This window comes from Corvus moneduloides, chromosome Z, assembly GCF_009650955.1.
Source record: "Corvus moneduloides isolate bCorMon1 chromosome Z, bCorMon1.pri, whole genome shotgun sequence".
In the NCBI taxonomy this organism is placed as follows: Eukaryota; Metazoa; Chordata; class Aves; order Passeriformes; family Corvidae; genus Corvus; species Corvus moneduloides.
In genome coordinates this window covers 67,884,005-67,902,322 of record NC_045511.1, presented here as the reverse complement: position 1 = coordinate 67,902,322, position 18,318 = coordinate 67,884,005, and the positions used below count along the sequence as shown (strand labels likewise).

At 36.5% G+C, this 18,318-nt stretch overlaps 1 protein-coding gene across 1 annotated transcript in view; it reads right to left on the bottom strand.

Moving 5' to 3' along the window:
• Positions 1-18,318, bottom strand: part of SV2C (synaptic vesicle glycoprotein 2C) — a 115,359-nt gene that overhangs the window by 32,952 nt on the left and 64,089 nt on the right. The window contains exon 4 of the mRNA XM_032096360.1: positions 16,824-16,975. Coding sequence (XP_031952251.1) covers positions 16,824-16,975 — 152 coding nt within the window. The remainder of the gene's footprint in view (positions 1-16,823; positions 16,976-18,318) is intronic.

Here is an 18,318-nt window from a genome sequence, read left to right as displayed (position 1 = left end):
GATTGTTCTGTACAAAGGGCAGTTCTGCAGTAAATGAAATCAACCTGGCTTTATACCTGTTATAAAGCAACAGCAACATCTTGTGCTCTGTAGCTAGTCCTGGAAAATGCTGTTGGTAATTTATTTTTTAATTATCATTTATTAATATAAGTGAACCGTACTACACTTAATTTAAAGCAATAGATGCACTGTTCATGCCACTGTCATTGTGACAACCTACAAAACACCTTTTTTACTCCTCAAAATACCTGAATATTTTGAATACCTCAAAATACCTCAAAACACATGTCAAGTGAAATGTTCATTACAGTTTTTATTGCTTTTATTCCATCTTTTTCTCTACATACTGTATTAGCTGCTGCAATTTATCTTGTGATTTAATGTATCTGCTGAATTAATGATAAAGGGGAATGTCAGGATTATAAAAAGCAATTTGTAGAAAAAAAGTCCAAGCTGCAACACATCTTTCTGGAGGTTGCTCCTCCCATCTATTCCAGTGCTAGATCAGCAAAACAAATATATTTCAAATGCAGAGCAAGTTTGGATTTATTCCTATACTTAACATATCCTTTTTCCCAGGTCATGAGCTAATCTAGAAAATGGAGCCATTAAAGCAGCGCTGAATTTAGCTCACAAAGTGGCTTTCATTCCTTTTGTACATAAGTCTTGAAACTAAATGAAATTGTGTTCTTGGCTGTAATTCAATCTCCTTCTCCCCTGATTTATGGCACAGTAGCAAAGGCACAGCAGCCCTACATGGCTGCATTCAGTGCACTGCTCAGCAACCTGGAGCCGACCTTCACCCTTGCTCCCTGGCTATGCTGTATTTAAGAGTCATTAATCTTGAGAATGGGGACAAGTCCCAATGTTTTATGAATTGCAAATCATTTGGCCTAAATGCATCTTGGAAATAATGTACTGTAGAGCAACCCAAAATCTGTCATGGCTGAATCTGAAGCTGCTGCAGCAACCTTTGTGCTAAATACCACCCTCCTGCTTTCCTGGCTGCTGGAAAAGGCCAAGTGAATCACAGACATGGCAATTACTGATTACAGAAACACAGGAGCACACAGTGGAGCAAAATCAAAATGTACAAGACGCTAATCTATATCCAATCACTAATTTATGAGTTGAACTCAATGTCAACAAAATCTTGTCTCACAAAACAGCTCCATAATATTAATATATCAAATGGATATTTTAAAATTCTTGCTCCAAAGGAGAGAACACTTGTCATAGACTTTCTGAATATATAGAGGGAAACCTGTCCACATTAAGATGAATTTTATAAATGTATAGTACCTGATAAACAGCAAGTATCTTCAAACACAAGGATATGTTACTACAGTAGATATGTTACTTGAGAGCAGATTTATGGGGATGATTTGCTTAACTTTCCACAACACGGGCTACAAGGAACATGACAGATCTCTACAGATTCATACGTGTTACACTAAAGCCCAATGTGGGCAATGAAAAACACGGGTGCCCAGAGGCTCTATACAAGCACTGGCTGGCAAGGAGACGGTTTATATATACTAGAGGAATAAGCTTACGAACACCTTTCTAAGACACTAAAGTTGACAAAGAAAATCCAATCAAATACTGTGATTTTATGGCATGGTTAGCTAAAGACTGAGCATTTTGACAATTTTTGTTAGTCATTCAGTATGAATAAGAGGAACTAATTTCATGGCAGTGTCATAAATTGCCAAAACCCGAATTTTCATAGATTTCTGTCTTTTAGTAGATCAAAGGAGGGAGGAGATGCAGAAATATACTTTAAGGATAGGAGAGAAAGCAAACTAAGGAATTTACAGTAATTCATAGACTTCATAGATTCTTCTGAATAATAATTTATATTATTTTATAGCTTTTCTTATTTCTGTTTTAACACACCACCTTTGGTCAGAAGTCAGCTTTCTAGCCTTCATTCTCAATGTTTTTGTTTGAAATACTTACAGTAACTAACAAGCATGATTGCTCTAAATTGTCACATGGTGGCACTGTTACCGTACTCAAAACAAATAAAGCTTAAAACTATTGCAGGGAGACTTTTACTATCACATGCTGTTGTTGAGTATTTCCCAAGTCTAAGCTAAAGCAAAATTTTAAGTACTGGAAATATTTTGAAGCTTGCATCACTTAAATACCTTATTATTGCACTTATATTTTTTCTGCCCTGGCATTACCAAGTTTAACTGTCAGTGTTATCTAGGATTTGAGCCCCTCTATTGTAGTGCTACACATTAGAATAATGGTGAGATACTGCTGAAACTGAAAAAAAAGAGAAAAGTTCAGATAAATTACGTAGCTGAGGAAGCTCTGTTAGACATTTTTACAAAACTGGATGAAAAACATTATTTTAAACCGTTGCAGAAATAATGTTTCCAGAGTTCTTCTCTGTTGTATTACTGTGAAATTCCAGTAGCACAAAATAGAACACTTGTCTTTTCTGTGATTAAATTATTAATATCACATGGGAAAAGCAGTGTTATTTTTAGCCTGTATAGATAGTTAGATAGTCTACAAACCTAGTCTCAGCAGGTCAGCTGCTGGTAATTTCTGAAGAAGGAATTTGGAAATTAAATAGCTGAAGTGTGTCAGGCCATGATTGAGGCAACTTAACAAAGGTGTGTGGCTCTCTAGCCACAAGGGCAATTAGCCCTTGAGGATCACCAGTTCAGTGGGAGAAGAAAGTAGCAGTGTTCAACAGATGTATTTTGCAAACACATTAGACTCGGTCTGCTGGCACTTAAAACTGTGATGAGAAGGAACAAAGCATTTTCTAAAGACACATTTCCTCTGACACAGTGGAGGGGGTTTGTAAGCACAGACACGTAACTCCTCACTGTGCTGGCATTGATATTTATCTGAAGACCTTATAAAATCAGGTCTTCAGTCACTCCAGTGGCAGTATCTGCTATTCAGACAATCCCCAGGACAGCTGAAAGAAGAACTGATCTTGCATAGAAAATAATTTGCTCTCAAATACCATCAAACACACTCTTGCACAGCACTGCAGTTTACTTTTCATTAAGGAGGAAGTTTGTGTATCCTCATACTTCAGACAATGGTATGGTATGATATGTTTCCAAAATTTGAGGTTTAGTAATGACAAGTCAGGCTTTCATGTAATTTTTTGTATGCTCTGCAGAATATCAACAGAGCTGTAGGTTTGTTTCCTTGACATGGAGATGCTAATATATGAGGCCTGATAGGAAAAAAAGAACCCATAAAAATTAGTTTTAAATCAGAATATTTAGAAATGCTGGCATGGAGGTAGGTGTGGGGGAAAGGTAAGGGAAATTTGTAAGTCGTTGTGTGCATGGTTTGAAACGGTCTGTCTGAAATCTGACTTTCATTTGGCCTGATATAGGGCTGTATTAGGATGAGGCGATGCACAGTAGCCGATGCAGCCAAGAAGTTAATACTTAAAATGAAGAAGAGATGAACAGACTTAATCATATATGAAAATTAAAGCAGTATCCCTAATAGGAGAACTGCAGGTACCCAGTAGTCCAGTCATGTAATCCATCTAATCTTGGCAGGCGCTAGAAGTAGTGAAGAATGTCTAATTACTGGTCTATCTATGACTATGAAATAAGAATCTCTCTTGCCTCCCTAGTAGATAAATATTAAAACCTGTATGGTCTTGGAAACCAGTAGGCTTCTGCCACTACTGGGCCTAATGGGAATGGCACGCCTGTATCTTGAGCTGAACACAAAGGAATGCACTTCAATCTTCTTTACTGGGAAGGATACTGGGCCAACCAAATAAAACAGAGACATGAATAAGACAAAATCACTCATTATCCATTCATATTTTATGAAGTCTAACAGGGTAGAAGAGAAGCTATACAGAACCAGAGTTGAATGGTCAACTAAATTGACCATTATAAATTTTCTACATAGTCACCCTATATCCTCTCCTTCAGGGGACTGTCTCAACTATTCAGAAGTTATGACTGTTCCAATAGTTATAATGAACAGTGGCAAAAGAGTAAAGTGCATTCACAAGAAGCAGCTTACGGCATTTTCAGAATTGTTTCTGCCTCTTCAGCCCTTACTATATGACTGAGAAAGATACAGTAACAAGAGCATTTGCCTACAGTGCACAGAACTGGACAAATTCCATTTTAACTGATGTAAGGCAGTGCTAAAACACCTCTCTATATAAATAGCAGGTTAAAAACAAACAAAAAGGCCTTGTCTTAGTAGAGTTTGCAGGAAACATTCTGCCTTGAATGGTAGTTGTAAGAATTAGCTGACATCAGAACAGTTGGCAGGAGATGAAGATTCCTCTGCCTCTTAAGTTATGTTTGTTTATTCAATTTAGTTTGTCTCCAAGCCACCACTCTCCATAACATCATCCAATCATGTGGCAAGTTTTTGCCAATCTGTAGTGCTTTATTGTGGTTTTCTGTGTATTTATATTATGCACCTCTATGTCCTGTTATAAAACAGGAACACTAATACTTACACAGGTTAACTCAAGGCTGTAAGACCTCAGTAACACTGAAGAAGGGTAAAAATAAGATATTAATCAGAGCCAAAATACAGATAGTTTCAGAGGAGACTGTACTGATAAAATCCATAAAGAAAGACATTGACATGAAATGCAAAGCCATTACCCCGTAAGGGGCACAGGCGAAGATAGACATCAATTTTGTACAAAACCTTCTCATGGTTTCTTGAGATACTTGCACCTCGTTCCTAAGAGATTGAAGGTTGCTATCCAATCAATACTCTTTTGACCCAGGAGATGTGCTTCGCTGATGTGTGATTATCATACAGAACTTAGTGAGCCTTTCCTAGACTGATCCCAACTTCAACTATGCATTGCACCCATCGATATGACTCTTCATGAAAATAGGGGCTAAGAGTAAAGCATTCCACTTGGTGGAAAGGAACAAAAAATGCCACTGATGAGGAGTGGAGACAGGTTTGCAGTGCTCTACTTCTGTTTTTTTAACTTTGGCCACTGAGAACTTTCCATTCTCAAGCAAGGGAGAAATAATGGAAAAGCACTATGCTAAGATGTCGTGCTGGTGTAATGTCTCCACCACTCTGCAGGATCAATTGTGCTCCTTAGTAATTCTGAACACAATTGGAATGCAACTATCTTATAGGACTGGAAACCTGCCAAAAAAGCACTTCCACACAATATTGCAACATCTTGACGTAAATCATCATTAAGAGTTTTGCTACCATCCTGTCATTTCACCAGACTTCAGACACCTATTACCAGGAATTGAGCCTGGGTAACTTCAACATGGCTTTATTCTGAATGCAAATATCATTATATTCCTTGAGAAGTGGGCATGTCCTCACTCATTACAGTCTTTGGTTAATGAGCACAGATTCTGAAAGCTTGCTAGGGCATATCTGTAATTTTCTGCTTAGATGTTGAATCAGTTTTTCTAAAATATTCTACTTTGTGCATTCTCAAAATACCTTTCTTCCCCTCTACCGCATAGTTTATAAAATACAAATCAGTGGAAAATCTCTCCTGAAACTTAAGTCGATTGCATACTCCTGAAATTTAAAAGGAGAAATACCATGTAGCTATTGAAATTAAGTAAATATGCATATTATAGGCTAGAATGTTCTGAATTTCCCTTATGTGTACTCATGGCCCTTGCTCAGAGAAAACTGCCCAAGACTGCTAGAAATGAGTGTAGAAAAACACAGGTAAACTTTTGTCCAGGGTGTAGATGCAAAACATGAAAAGAGCTGTGACATGTAATCAAAAGCTCAAATGTTTTATTTTCCTTTAAATGTCTGCTTTTGTCACATTTCTGCACGTAAATTAGATTTGGAAAATTTTCTCCTTGTAGTTAAAGATATGTTATAAAGCTACATCATATGGCACCATTCTCAGTCCTACGGAAGCCAATACTTCTTGATACTGCTCTGATGCTCTTTCATATATACATTTTCAATCTTCCCAATGCCTTAGCAATGCCATTGACTTAGGAAAAAAAAAATAGTGCTGGGATGCAATAGGTCAGTGGTTTATATCCTTCCTCAATTTAATGACCACTAGACATTTTCCAAATGGATTTGTAGGATACTAGGTGGCTAACCAAGGCCTATGGAAGGAAGATATATTTGTCTTAATTTTTTTTGTGGCCATATGGTCTAGAAGCATTTTATGAAAACCCTGCTATCAAAAACCACAGCAGTAGCTGAATTTTTTTAGCTTGACAACCAGATAAAGAGTGAGCATAAAAACTGAAATGTATTTTTCCAACACAAACAAGATCTATTCAATAACTACATAAAGTTTACAATAGAGACTTAACAACTGTAAAGATGATGTTTTAAGTACTCAGATATAAACAAATAAATAAATAAAAAAGAATAGGCTACCAAGGGTTAATATGTAGCTGAAAATCTCATTACAAAGACTGTGGCACATAATTGATCTGACTGTTTGGCTGACTGAGTCAGTGGCCCCAGAGATTTATGTACTCATGCATTTCTGCAAAGTCCTGGCTTGAGTCTGACTCTGTGCAGCTGTTCAATGAAGGCACTTCACAATCTGCAAAACAAAGAGCAACATCTACCAGCCACAACACTGACAACATCACAGGCTTGTCAGTCTAAGAAGAAAAGGTTCTGTTAAGCTTTCCAGAGAAAATGGTTCAAACAGATGCAATTAATATCGGAAGTGGGGGAGACAGCATGGTAAGAGATGCTGCTGTCAGGGCTTCAATGTTGGCACCAAGACTGCACAACCAAATGTCACTAAAATGTGCTTCAAACTTCATATGAACTTCATTTGTATGTTACTTTTAATTTGCGTTAAGTTTTTTACCTCCATTCTCCTACATGTGCTTAGTAGTTTTCCACTACTTTATTTAAGAATTGAAAAATGGTTTTGCATTAATTTTGAGGCATCTGTTTGGACCATGCTGCAGAGTACAATAAGACTAAATCACTGAGAGCAGACAGAATCCACTTCTGTAAGAAGACAATGTGAAATTGTCAAATGCCTATGTAGTAGCCATTATGTACAAAGTCTATAAGGAAACACTTGTCTGCAACAAAATCTCTTCATATTGTTGTCCTACCCATATAAAAAAATACAGATACAATGATATCTATGTATTCTTGTGTGGTGCCCTTCACTGTCTATCCATAGCTCTGAGATCAGAAATGGTGCTATGTTTGGTGTGATGCGTTGTTGTAGACACTACTAAAAGCAGCAGTTAGATGTGGAAACTAATTGAAAATGTAAGTGTTCTTGTCCCGCTCCAGGACTCCCAGTGATTTATGTGCATCTGAACTAAGGATATTTAAATGATGGGCTCATGGAAAAGAAGGAAAGAGAAGCAATTAATCAAAAAGGACAACCAGTAAAAGGCACAATGAAACACTGCAGCTTGTGAAAAGAAAATGGAGCCTCCTTATCTAGCTTAACTTAGAAACAAAACATTAATTGAAATGCTGGAACATTATTTGAAGAATACCAAGAGGACATGTCTTTTACCAGTGATGCACATTTTACCTTTTGTGTGCTGCTGCAGTGTAACAACAGAATATCTCTGCAATTAAAGAAACTCTTTCAAAATGTAACTCTATTACATTTATTTGCTTGAAAGATGTTGCAAGAAAAATATTATTTTCAATGAGCATTTCAGTGCTGTGCTTTGTCTTATTTCTATTCTTTGCTATTTCATTTGCCTCTTGTTTTCGCTCCTTTTTTTTTTTTTTTAATTTTAAACAAAAAGGAGGAATATCCTATCACTGCAAGAGAGACAGATAGACTAAGCAGGTATTTTATGTGACCAAACGATTAGAGCCGATGTGCATTCTAGGAATTATGTTCTAATCTAACAGCAGTCAATTAAGCAAACCTGGTCACATTTCTGACCTTACTGTACATTCTGTGGGGCTTTCTGTACATACTGTGAACCATGGGTCAGAAGCCTTGAATTCAAGCCTCTGTCAAAGACTTGCAACAAAATATTTTTTTGCATTCTCAAATCAAGTACTAACGATTCTCAGTAATAGCCTATCATAGTGGCAGCGGGGAAGTGGATTTGCGTATGAACAGATAGTCCCAGTATTTGAAATGCAATTCTCAAAGGGAACAATGAAAATACAATATATTAAGAAAGCAGAGAATTATATTACATTCTTTCTTTTATACAGCTTCATGACTTCCTTGAAAGTCTAGAATAATAAAGGAATCAAATGTTTATATCGGATTGAACTAAATAATGTTTCTGTGGGAAAATTAACCAATATAAATATAACCTTGATCTCTTTAGCTGCAATTCCTTATTCTTTTATTATATGGCAATGACATTTTCATGAAACAACTAAGAGGGGGGCCAAAGCTTTCAATGCCTGAAAACAAATTGCCCCAATACTAAAAAAAAAAAAATACTAACTTAAACATCAAGGGAGAAACAGAGAGTGGTAGAAAGCAGCAATTCTTCACCTTGCCCAGCACCAAAGCTGAGGAAACTGTGAATGGAAACCTCAGCCCAGAGCCCTCACTATGAAATCTCAATGCTTATCACTGCTCATTTTATACTGTTTTCTGCTGGCATCTTTGTAAGGTGTAAAAGTAGAGTTGTCTTGGAAATACTAAGCACACAAACACTGTAAGGAAGATAAATCAGGTTTTGCCATATTTTTGTCCTCTCCTACAAGTATGAACAGAAGGAATATAGTCAGATGTTGTATTCATATACTCTGGTAAGCATGGATATTTGAAAAGACCTCAATGGAATTACTTTCATTAAAGTAGGCATGCTTTTCAAAAGTAACATAAAGTACTTTTCTTTGAGGAAAAGTGTGAACAAACTTCCTGAAAAAAACCAATCCAATGTCATTTGCAATTGAATTTGTTAATTTTATTTTAAAAGCAACTGCACTGCAAATTGAAAAATTATATTCCAGTTGTATATGCAATCCATAGACAGAATATATTATTAAAGTGAAAGGAAACTGTTACTAAAAGGACAATCACCAAGTTCTTCAAAGCAGGTAGCTTTACATGCCATAGAAATAATACAGAAGTGTGGTTGATGAATGTATACTGTCAGGTTATGTTCTAGAGGAAATTAATGTATTTTTGTATATGAACAATCACATGAATTTTTGATCTGTTGTAGACCAATCACAAAATCAAAAGTGTTTTTTTTTATGATTTAACATTGAAAATATTAACAAAGAAATCTTATCAGATTAGAATCGTATTTGTTTCTAAAAGTGAAAAACAAGGTTAACACCTGACACTGCAGGTACTTCTGCTGGCCAGTCTAGACAGGTTTCTAAGGCAGCTTTATTGGTTTGGATGTAATTTTCCTTAAATTAAACTCAAGGCCAATTCATTGTGTGAAACTGAATTTTCATTAAGAGAAAGGCTGAGAAGTTGACATTTTTTATTGTCATGAGAATGACTGACGATTACTATGGTTTCTGCGGAAAATTATGTTTATGGCATTGAACAATGATGCTTAATGGCAACAGTCTGTTCACCTGTCCATCAGTTCCTCCACTAGCATTCTTTAAAGCCATTAAGCTACCTCAATCAAACATCACAGGAAGCAATAGTCTCAAAGATAATCACATTCTCCAAAGCCTTGTGAAATATGCTGCCCAGGCAGAGAAGAGAGAGTCACTTGGAAAAAGAAGGAAAAGGCAGGAGATACCAGTGGTCCCTCAGGGATGCTGGAGCCTACCTGGGGATGGGGACTGCAACACAGCCACCCCATCCATTGGCTTTGGCACTGATCTGACCCAGGTTGAAACGAGCTGCCTTCTCCCTGAGAGTAGCTAGGCCAGAACAGGGCTGTATTGCACCAGGGAGCATAGTGCGAGTGTGGACATCTGAATGGTTATTATAGCATAGTTCTGGGGGAAAGAAAGGGGAATTGTAGAGACTATAGCAGAAAGGGATCCAAAAAAAGCAAGGACAAACTAAAAGCACTGCCATGGTGCCTTGTAAGCAACATAGGGGAAGAGAGGGCAGAAGGGATTTTGCCAGGATCGAAAGGTGATTGACAGAAACCCCTAGAAAACTGAGCCTCATATCTTCTTTGCTCACAAAACAATTTGCTAGATTTTTACTGAACCTCTCCATAAAAAATTTTCTCTTTCACCCTTAACCTAAAATGCCAAGGAAAAGGTTATATCTGAAGCTCACTAATGAGCATCTTTAGTGTTCATTAAGTAGATGTGCTAAAAGCTACTTAAACTTCTAGGGCTTGCAAATATAAACATTGAAATGACCATATCAAACTCTTCATTAGAGCACAGAAAATAAGAAACCTGATAAAGTGGTTTGTTTTGCTCTCCTAGTTAGATTTGCATAAGCAGCTCTTCTAAATGCTGCCATATTCTGTCATTATTGTTGTTCCTAAAGATGAAGGTTTTTTTAAAGTACACATTCGGTGTAATCTAATAGGATTATTTCAAATGAAGAACAATTCACAAGTAGAAGTTGATAACTGAAGTTAACATTGAAACTGCCTTGCACACATTTTAATTAACTCAGATTAAAAAAAGTATAGATGTAGCTTCATCTGCAGAATACCAGATTAATATAAGTGCATTAAGTATTGGCAGAGGGGAAGCATAGCGCACTGGGGATCACTTTGTCTCTTAGAGGAATGTAAAATGGATCAACAGATGTTGAATTAGGTAGTAGCTGCCTTTACGCCTGATCTAGTCCATTTATACAGCATTACACAGTCTCATTGCAAGTGCAGATTCAACTTTAACAAAGCTCTAACTTCTTTAAATATCAAATGGTATTTTTCATTTGTTTAGGTTTATTCTCAAGACAGAAGATATATCAGAAAGGAAATAGTAGGAGGCAAATTTGAAGATTTGTTCTTGGTTTTAAATTTTGGTTCACATATTTCCTCCAAACCTGAAAAAAGGACAATATATTGAATTCAAATTCTGCAGACTGCAGATTTCTTGGTGCATTTATGGGCCTTTTACAGCTGAGAAAAAAAGCATTGTGCTCTTCCCCAGGCCATCTTCTTCAGTATTTCTCTTTGTACTGGGTAACTGATGAAATTCTTCTGCAAAGAATGGAAACTACTGTATAATAGAAAATGGAGCCTTGGGTTCAGCTTTTTCCCTAACAGCTGTTGCTATGACATGAATTTGTTCAGAACTACCATGAAAAGGAAGCCTATTAGAGAAAAGTTTGAGGAAAATAAGAAAAACAATATTAAGGTGTTGGAGGTGGTTTTTTTTTCCTTGAGAATCCAGAATTTTAAAAATTAAAGAAGAACCAACTTATAAATTTCTGTTTCTACCAGTGCAGTGTTATTCAGCCAAGAAACTTTCTGTCTTCCTTTTGGAGCTACCAGCCAGAACAGTTTGACAGGCAGGCATTTTCATACATGCGCTAGGAATATTCAATGCTGCTTCTTTTTCTATTCTTTTTTTAAATTCTAGTTTTTTCCTTCGTTTGCTGTTTTCTGGCCTACCCCAACACACCGCAAAGGAACAGTATCTGTTTAATAGAACAGGGGTGAGGGAACTTTGTGGGGGCATCCAGTGCATCAACTTGCTTCAAATCAGAATCAACAACAGCCCCTGCAACAGGAATTTCAATGCCTGACACTTCACTACTTCCATGGCAGTTCCATTCATACGCTTAACCAACACACCATTATAAAATATTTTTCATTATCTGTACTACCTCCACTTGACAGAAACATCGGCTCAGTCTCTGTAATCCATACTTACAGATCCTGCCACTCAAGAGGATCCAGGTCTGCTCACCAGAAGTGCTGGAAGATGGATGCCTCCTAAAATGCATCTGCCTTTATTGCATACCATGTACTAGATGTTAGGGCTGTGCCCTAAGCCTATAACCCACTGATAGTATAGAGCATTGGCGTAGGAATTTTTAACCCAATACCACTGCTGCCATGTGCCACTGAGAAACCCTTCAGCCCAACAAAAACCCAGATAGAATAACGGAGTTAAAAGGTTTTCTCATTTCATTGCCACTCCACAATTTTAGTCCATCATGCTCAGATCTGCAGCAGGCTGGAAGGTTAATTCCTCCATTAACACTGCCTGATGCTGTACATGCTATGTGTTGCACAGTGAGCCAGTAGCTCTCTATCTCCTCATCTGCATAGTTGCTGCATGCAGCTTTGCTTACCTCCTTGCCTGTTTTACTACAATACAGTTCATTATGGTTTCATGCAGAAGGGGATTTCATTGCCGTTTTGAAGATAGGTTTATCTTTATCTTCAATTGGATGACACAAAACCAGAGCAAACATGACGTTGGAAATAAGACAAAAATTTTTCTCAAGCCACCATGCAAAAAGGTGATAAGAGGATCATTTTCATTGCCACTAGCCTTAATTTCTTCAGATGAATTGAACTGCTTTACTGCAACAATCTTCTGCTACAAACTTGAGAAATATTTTTCAGGCCAATTTGAAAGCCACTTCTTACTCAAAAGAGAAATAGATTGGTCCATTCTCATCACAGTTGCACTCAGATGGAAACAGAAGCCATTATAGACTCCTGTGTCTACAAAAAGACTTATCTAATTATGGAAAGCAGAATTAAGAACAGACAACAGGTCTCCATTGGTAGCTCTAGTGAATTTAGCGTGGTTCTAAACTATTAAGGACAGGCTGTAGTTTCAAGAGCCCTTGACAACATCCAGTGAATGAAGATTCTGTGAATGTATTTGGCAGTTAATGTTAATAACATTATAACAACTGTATTCAAAACTTAACTTCTATCCTGTCTAAATTAAGTCCCAGTTCCTGCCCTTTAAACTCATTTAATGTTATTGACAGGAGAAAAGTAATAGGAAAAAAACTTCAGAGAGACTAGAAGTGAATATATTTTACAGACCAGGAAATGAATACAAAAAATTTCCAGTAGGAGACATAATTAAACATTTTTAAAATAGAAGATATTGTTAATATTTTAAATACAATGCTTTGCAAGTCAAGAGTGAGTGCATTACTTGGACACTGTATTTTTAAGCTCTGTGTTACTGTAAAGAAGTTACTCTCTCAAAAAAAATCCATTTGGGAAAGAATGGCTTTCTTAGTAAAACTCTAATGACTGATGTAGAAATATCATTTGTGACTAGTGACTAGTTTATAATTTGTAACAAGAATTTCATAAGAATTATGAAATTAAGAATTAAGAATTTCACAATTCTTTTAAATTCCTATTCTCCGACTAAAACATAAAGTTGGTGTCAAAAAATTGTAAGATATCAATGTCTAGATTTTAAACTAAAATTTCGCAGTCTTAGACTTCTTCATTATTTGAAAAATGAATATTTTTAAAGACTATTGTAATACACAATTGATGCATTTGACAGTCTTTTAACTACCCTACCTTGAAACAGGATGCTAAAATTAAAATTGCACTTGCAAATATATTTACAGAATGACTGTTATTCCTCCTATCCAGCCTGATATAAGCAGTGTAGAGAGGAATTTCTTCTTAGCAGTCTAATCTGGGACTTTTAAAATTAGTTGCAATTAGAAGCATTTCTCTGCAGATGTTTCTTCTTCTTCACAGCTTGAGCTCGAGTTTAGGAGACCCTGAACAGGTCTACATAAACTTTCATTTTTTAAACAACAGGCAACAGATATATAAATCAAAAACCCCTACTAAAGAGATTCTTGTCTTCCAGATGATATTGGCCTTTCCATATGTGGTCACTGCAGCACTGCATCACACTAATCCCTCACTTAACAAGATGCTGATATCAAGACAACAGTTATTAGCACTTTATTTTGTATTTCAGAGCATTACGCCTGTTTCAGACTCTCCTGTGCTGCTCGAACAACAACAGAGATAAACTGTTACATATAGAGAATAATCCTTGTTTTCTCCCAGAAGGATATAGCTAAATGTTCATCTGGCAAACTTACATGCATACATAGCTTCACTGTCTGCCTTGGGCTAGATAATGTATACTTATGAATCTAGGACTCTTTTAAAGTGGCTTATATAAGAAGGAGTACAAATGAAAGGAATACATTGGTAAAAGAAGGAAGAAAAGAATATTCAAAATTATTCTACTGTGTTGACCTGGTATCTTACTATTAATATAATTCCACTCTGCTCAATGACAGTTGATTGCTTTTTTATGGATGGAGCTTCATTCACTGCTATTGAGTAACTTCTGAGTCCAGCTGAGAAAAACAAATGCTGTCAACTCCTCAAGTGAGAAGCAAAGAACCCAGAAATACCCATGCACAATTATAAGTGCTGTGTAAAAGTGGAAGAGTTGTTTAAAATTATGCTTTGCTTTCTGGTCAGTGAAGGTGTGAATGATGAGAAGTACGTTAAGTGATTTGGAGGAAAATCTTTATCTCTGCTTAATTCTGGCAAAATAAATCTATGGAAACCATGTAGAAATTGTAAAAGAGAAAATACTGTAAGAGCCTCCTCGTAAATGCATGTGATACAAATGGTTAGACACCTGCATGGGCGTTTGTCTGACCTGGAATGTTTCTAGGAGGGGACAGCAATGTGTGACCACACTCCCCAAATTCTGGAGCAGGATTTGCCCTGGGAGCCCTTGGCAACATCTGGCAGCTTGGCACAGCATTATGACAACAAAATAGTTTGCAATGAGCTGGAGTGATTTCACATTTTTAGTAGGACCTAAGACTAGCTTTTAAATTTCAAACATAACAAAAAAGTCTGTTTTAAAAGTAAAGACAATTTAAAGACCTCATTAAAACCCATAAATATGTTCTGTTTAATTTTGCCAAAATGTTGTATGAGCTTACTTCTTTTACTGTGAAAAAGGATTCTGTTGTTTACAGCTTGATTTTTTTGGCCTTCTTTTGATCATTATAACTTACCTTAATAAACTGCAAATATTGATTTTTACATCTAGCACTAAAGAATACTATATTTTGAAATTGTTTTTTTATTTTCTTTTGGTTTATATTATTTAACAAATATTCTTGCAGGTGGAAAAAACAACAGCAACAGCAGCAACAAACCAGTGCAGCGCTCCTTTTTGTTGCTGATATTCTTCCACTGCTAAAGAAAGAAGAAATTTTTTCCCTGTAATAACACTGCTTTTGTGAATCCATTAAAATATACTGCTATGTGATGTTTTAAAAGCAGCTCAGTAAAGGATATAAAGCTGTTTATAAAATCTACAATGAAATGAGACAACCTATGTAAATCAGTCTGTCATAATGTCTGCATTTTCCATTGAGAGATAAAGAAAATAAAAGTCCACAGGAAAGCAAAAAAGTACTTGTCATCCAGTGCAATTTACTAATTGTGAAAAAAAAAATCCATATTGTGCCTTGTCAGCACAAATTCGTCTCTTTGTTTCCAGCAATTCAAAGTCAAAAGGCAGGGTTGAAGGTATAGATTCAGGTTGAGTGTACTAAACTCTAAAATTAATTTTAATGCAACAGTCTAGGTATTTGATTAGTCTGCATTATTATAATTTATTTCTGGACATTACCACTCGCTAAATGTTCCCGTCACTTTGGGCAAACCTCATTAATTTGCCCCCTCTTTCACAATATAGCTGTGATAAACCTCATTGCTTGGCTAAAGAAAGCTGCTTTGGATGCCAGCTAACTCACAGCGCTGCTTTACTTCGCTTGAGGCCTGCCAGGGAGAAGTGCTTGAGAAGCTGATTTTTAAGAACCCCTGAGCAGTCTCAGCAACCCTGGAGAACCGTGAGCACTTAACTGTTCTAAAAGGCAAGCCCAGGAGACAAAGAACTGAATCTGTACCTCCACATTATGTTTAACTATGACAGGGCAGTTAAAGAGCTCTTTCACGAGGTAGCTTATCTTTCATGTGTGTATAACTTCAGCCATTGCCCTCATACATCCCTACAGCATTTAAATGTACTCTGTTCCATATATCTGTTTTTACACCACTAAAAATATCTACTAAGAAACACTCTGTACAGATTTATTTTCAGACTAATTCCAGATTTCAGTGCTGCAAACATTAAGAAAATTCTTACTCCTTTTCTCAAGAATGTTTAATTCATAATCTATCACTGTGTCAAAAGGAACACTAATTTGACATTCCAGCAATTTAAAATTTCTCTGATGCAAATCTCCACATAATCTATTTTCTCCAGATTTAACAGTAACATCAATTACATTTTCACATGTCCAGGTTCTCAGTAATTTGAAGACTCTGACTAAATATGGACATTGGTGAATTTTTGCATCTTGTAATATATTATTTCTTATGTGATGTACAACTTATTCCCACTATATCCTGAGGTCTGAGGTGGCCACCTAAAAACAGAGACTAGACAAGAATAAGGGAATAAAGGTAGGTATTTATTTGAAGGGCCTTCAAGGTATACCTTGGGCAGTCAAAAGGCTACACCTAAGATGGACCCTGGATCACCAGTTCTTCACACTTTTGTAAGTTTGGTCCATTTGCACATCAGGATCAATTCTCCAAGTACAACCCCAGTTAATAATGTAACTACCCCAAGTTTGCCCTCCTCTTCAGAAGCCTTAGTCAACATATTTTGGGGCCTTGGACAATCTAGGTTTACTTGGAGAGCTTGTTATGTCTAAGTAGCCTGAGAGAACAGCAGCTAACAGGCCACAAGAAACTTCAGAGTTACACACTACACAGTACAGGATTTGGAAAATATAAAAGTTAAAACCTAAGGCATCAATCCTCTAAAAGGAATCAATTTCTTTTTAACAGTTAGGTCAGTAGTTTGAGAACAGACATGGAGACCCTTCTTTAAGCTGTACTTCAAGATCTTTACTTTCACACTAGAAGAAATCCAAATCACAAGGAGCTTTCTCTTTCTTCTATGGATTTTCTTACCATAATGAGGAATTATTGCCCAAGCCATTGCAGAAGCGTAGATGCCACCAATCATCCAAAACATACAGAGCCAGCTCAGGTGTTCACCTCGTTTCTCCCGAGCAAGCACTTCCGAAAAATAGGAGAAGACTGTTGGCATAGCTCCTCCAATCCTAAAAAGAGATACAGATCATGGATTAAGCAAGAGAGTAACAGCTAGATCAAGTTTGAACAGCAGCAGTCATCAAACACCTCAACTACAAGCAGCTTCTCTGGCAAGCATTTTTTCTCAAATTACACCATGTATTGGGGAACTCTAGAGAAAACTTTCATCAGTTTGGGTGCAATTTTTGTTAAATATTTCCTTGAAAATTCTATGTACTATTTATTGCATTCAGTGTTTCAAGGGAGTTGTTGATGTGTCAGTCGCTGGAACAAAAATCAGCGCAAAGTCTTGACTTTCACCATTACAAAATCATGGCAGCCTACTGACAAGTGTCAAAATACATCGCTTCTAATGGAAAAATATTAATCATTTTCCCAAAGTGTAATAGGTATTTCTCTAAGTCTTACCTCCCATGATTTAGGTAACCAAGAAGTAACTAACTGTCAATGGGTTTTTTTACACACAATTAAAAACATATTTTATTCAGTTGCCCTATATGAATGGCATATGCATTCATATAATGTTCATTTTTTCACATGGTAATATAAACATTGTCTGAAGGTCAGCTGGACAAAAAAAAACAAAAGAGAAGATTTAACTCTTTTTATTTTTTTTTTTTTACAGAAATTGAAGTAACTCAAGATATGTATCACTTTTTGTACCCATGTCCAAGTCATCTGTTACTATCTTTACCTGCTCACTACTTATGCAAGCTGTCAAATGTTCTAGATCAGGACAAGTCCTTGTGGATTTTATTTTTTCCAATGAAGAAAATACCTTCTCACTTATTAGATTACATACTTCAAAGCAATATATGGCATGGTTTGAATTTTTAAGTTAATTTTAAAGATAAATGCATATTTATGATGTCATCTGGGAGCTGCCAAACTGGCAGCAAAGAGCAAACCTCAAAACACTTTTAAACAAATATTAATAAGGAAAACATGAATATAGAAATGGTAGAAATGGTATATCACCACTAGGAAAATTCCGTGCCATAGCCATACAGTTCATTTTAAGATATCTTCATGTACTGTGATGAAGTACTGGATTGACTGTTATGCTTGTACAGGGGACTGCTGTTTTCTCATTTCCTTTATACAGCTCTTCACAGAACCATAGAATGCTTTAGGTCGGAAGGGACCTGAAAGATCAGCTGGTTCCAACTCCCTCATATGGGCAGGTGCTTCACTAGACCAGTTTCCTTATAACCCAATCCAACCTGGCCTTGAACACTGCCAAGGATGGCACAACATTCCTCGGCAACGTATTCCAGTCCCTCACCACCTTTACAGTAAGGAATTTCTTCTTAATATCTAACTTAACTTGCCCTCTTTCAGTTTGAAGCCA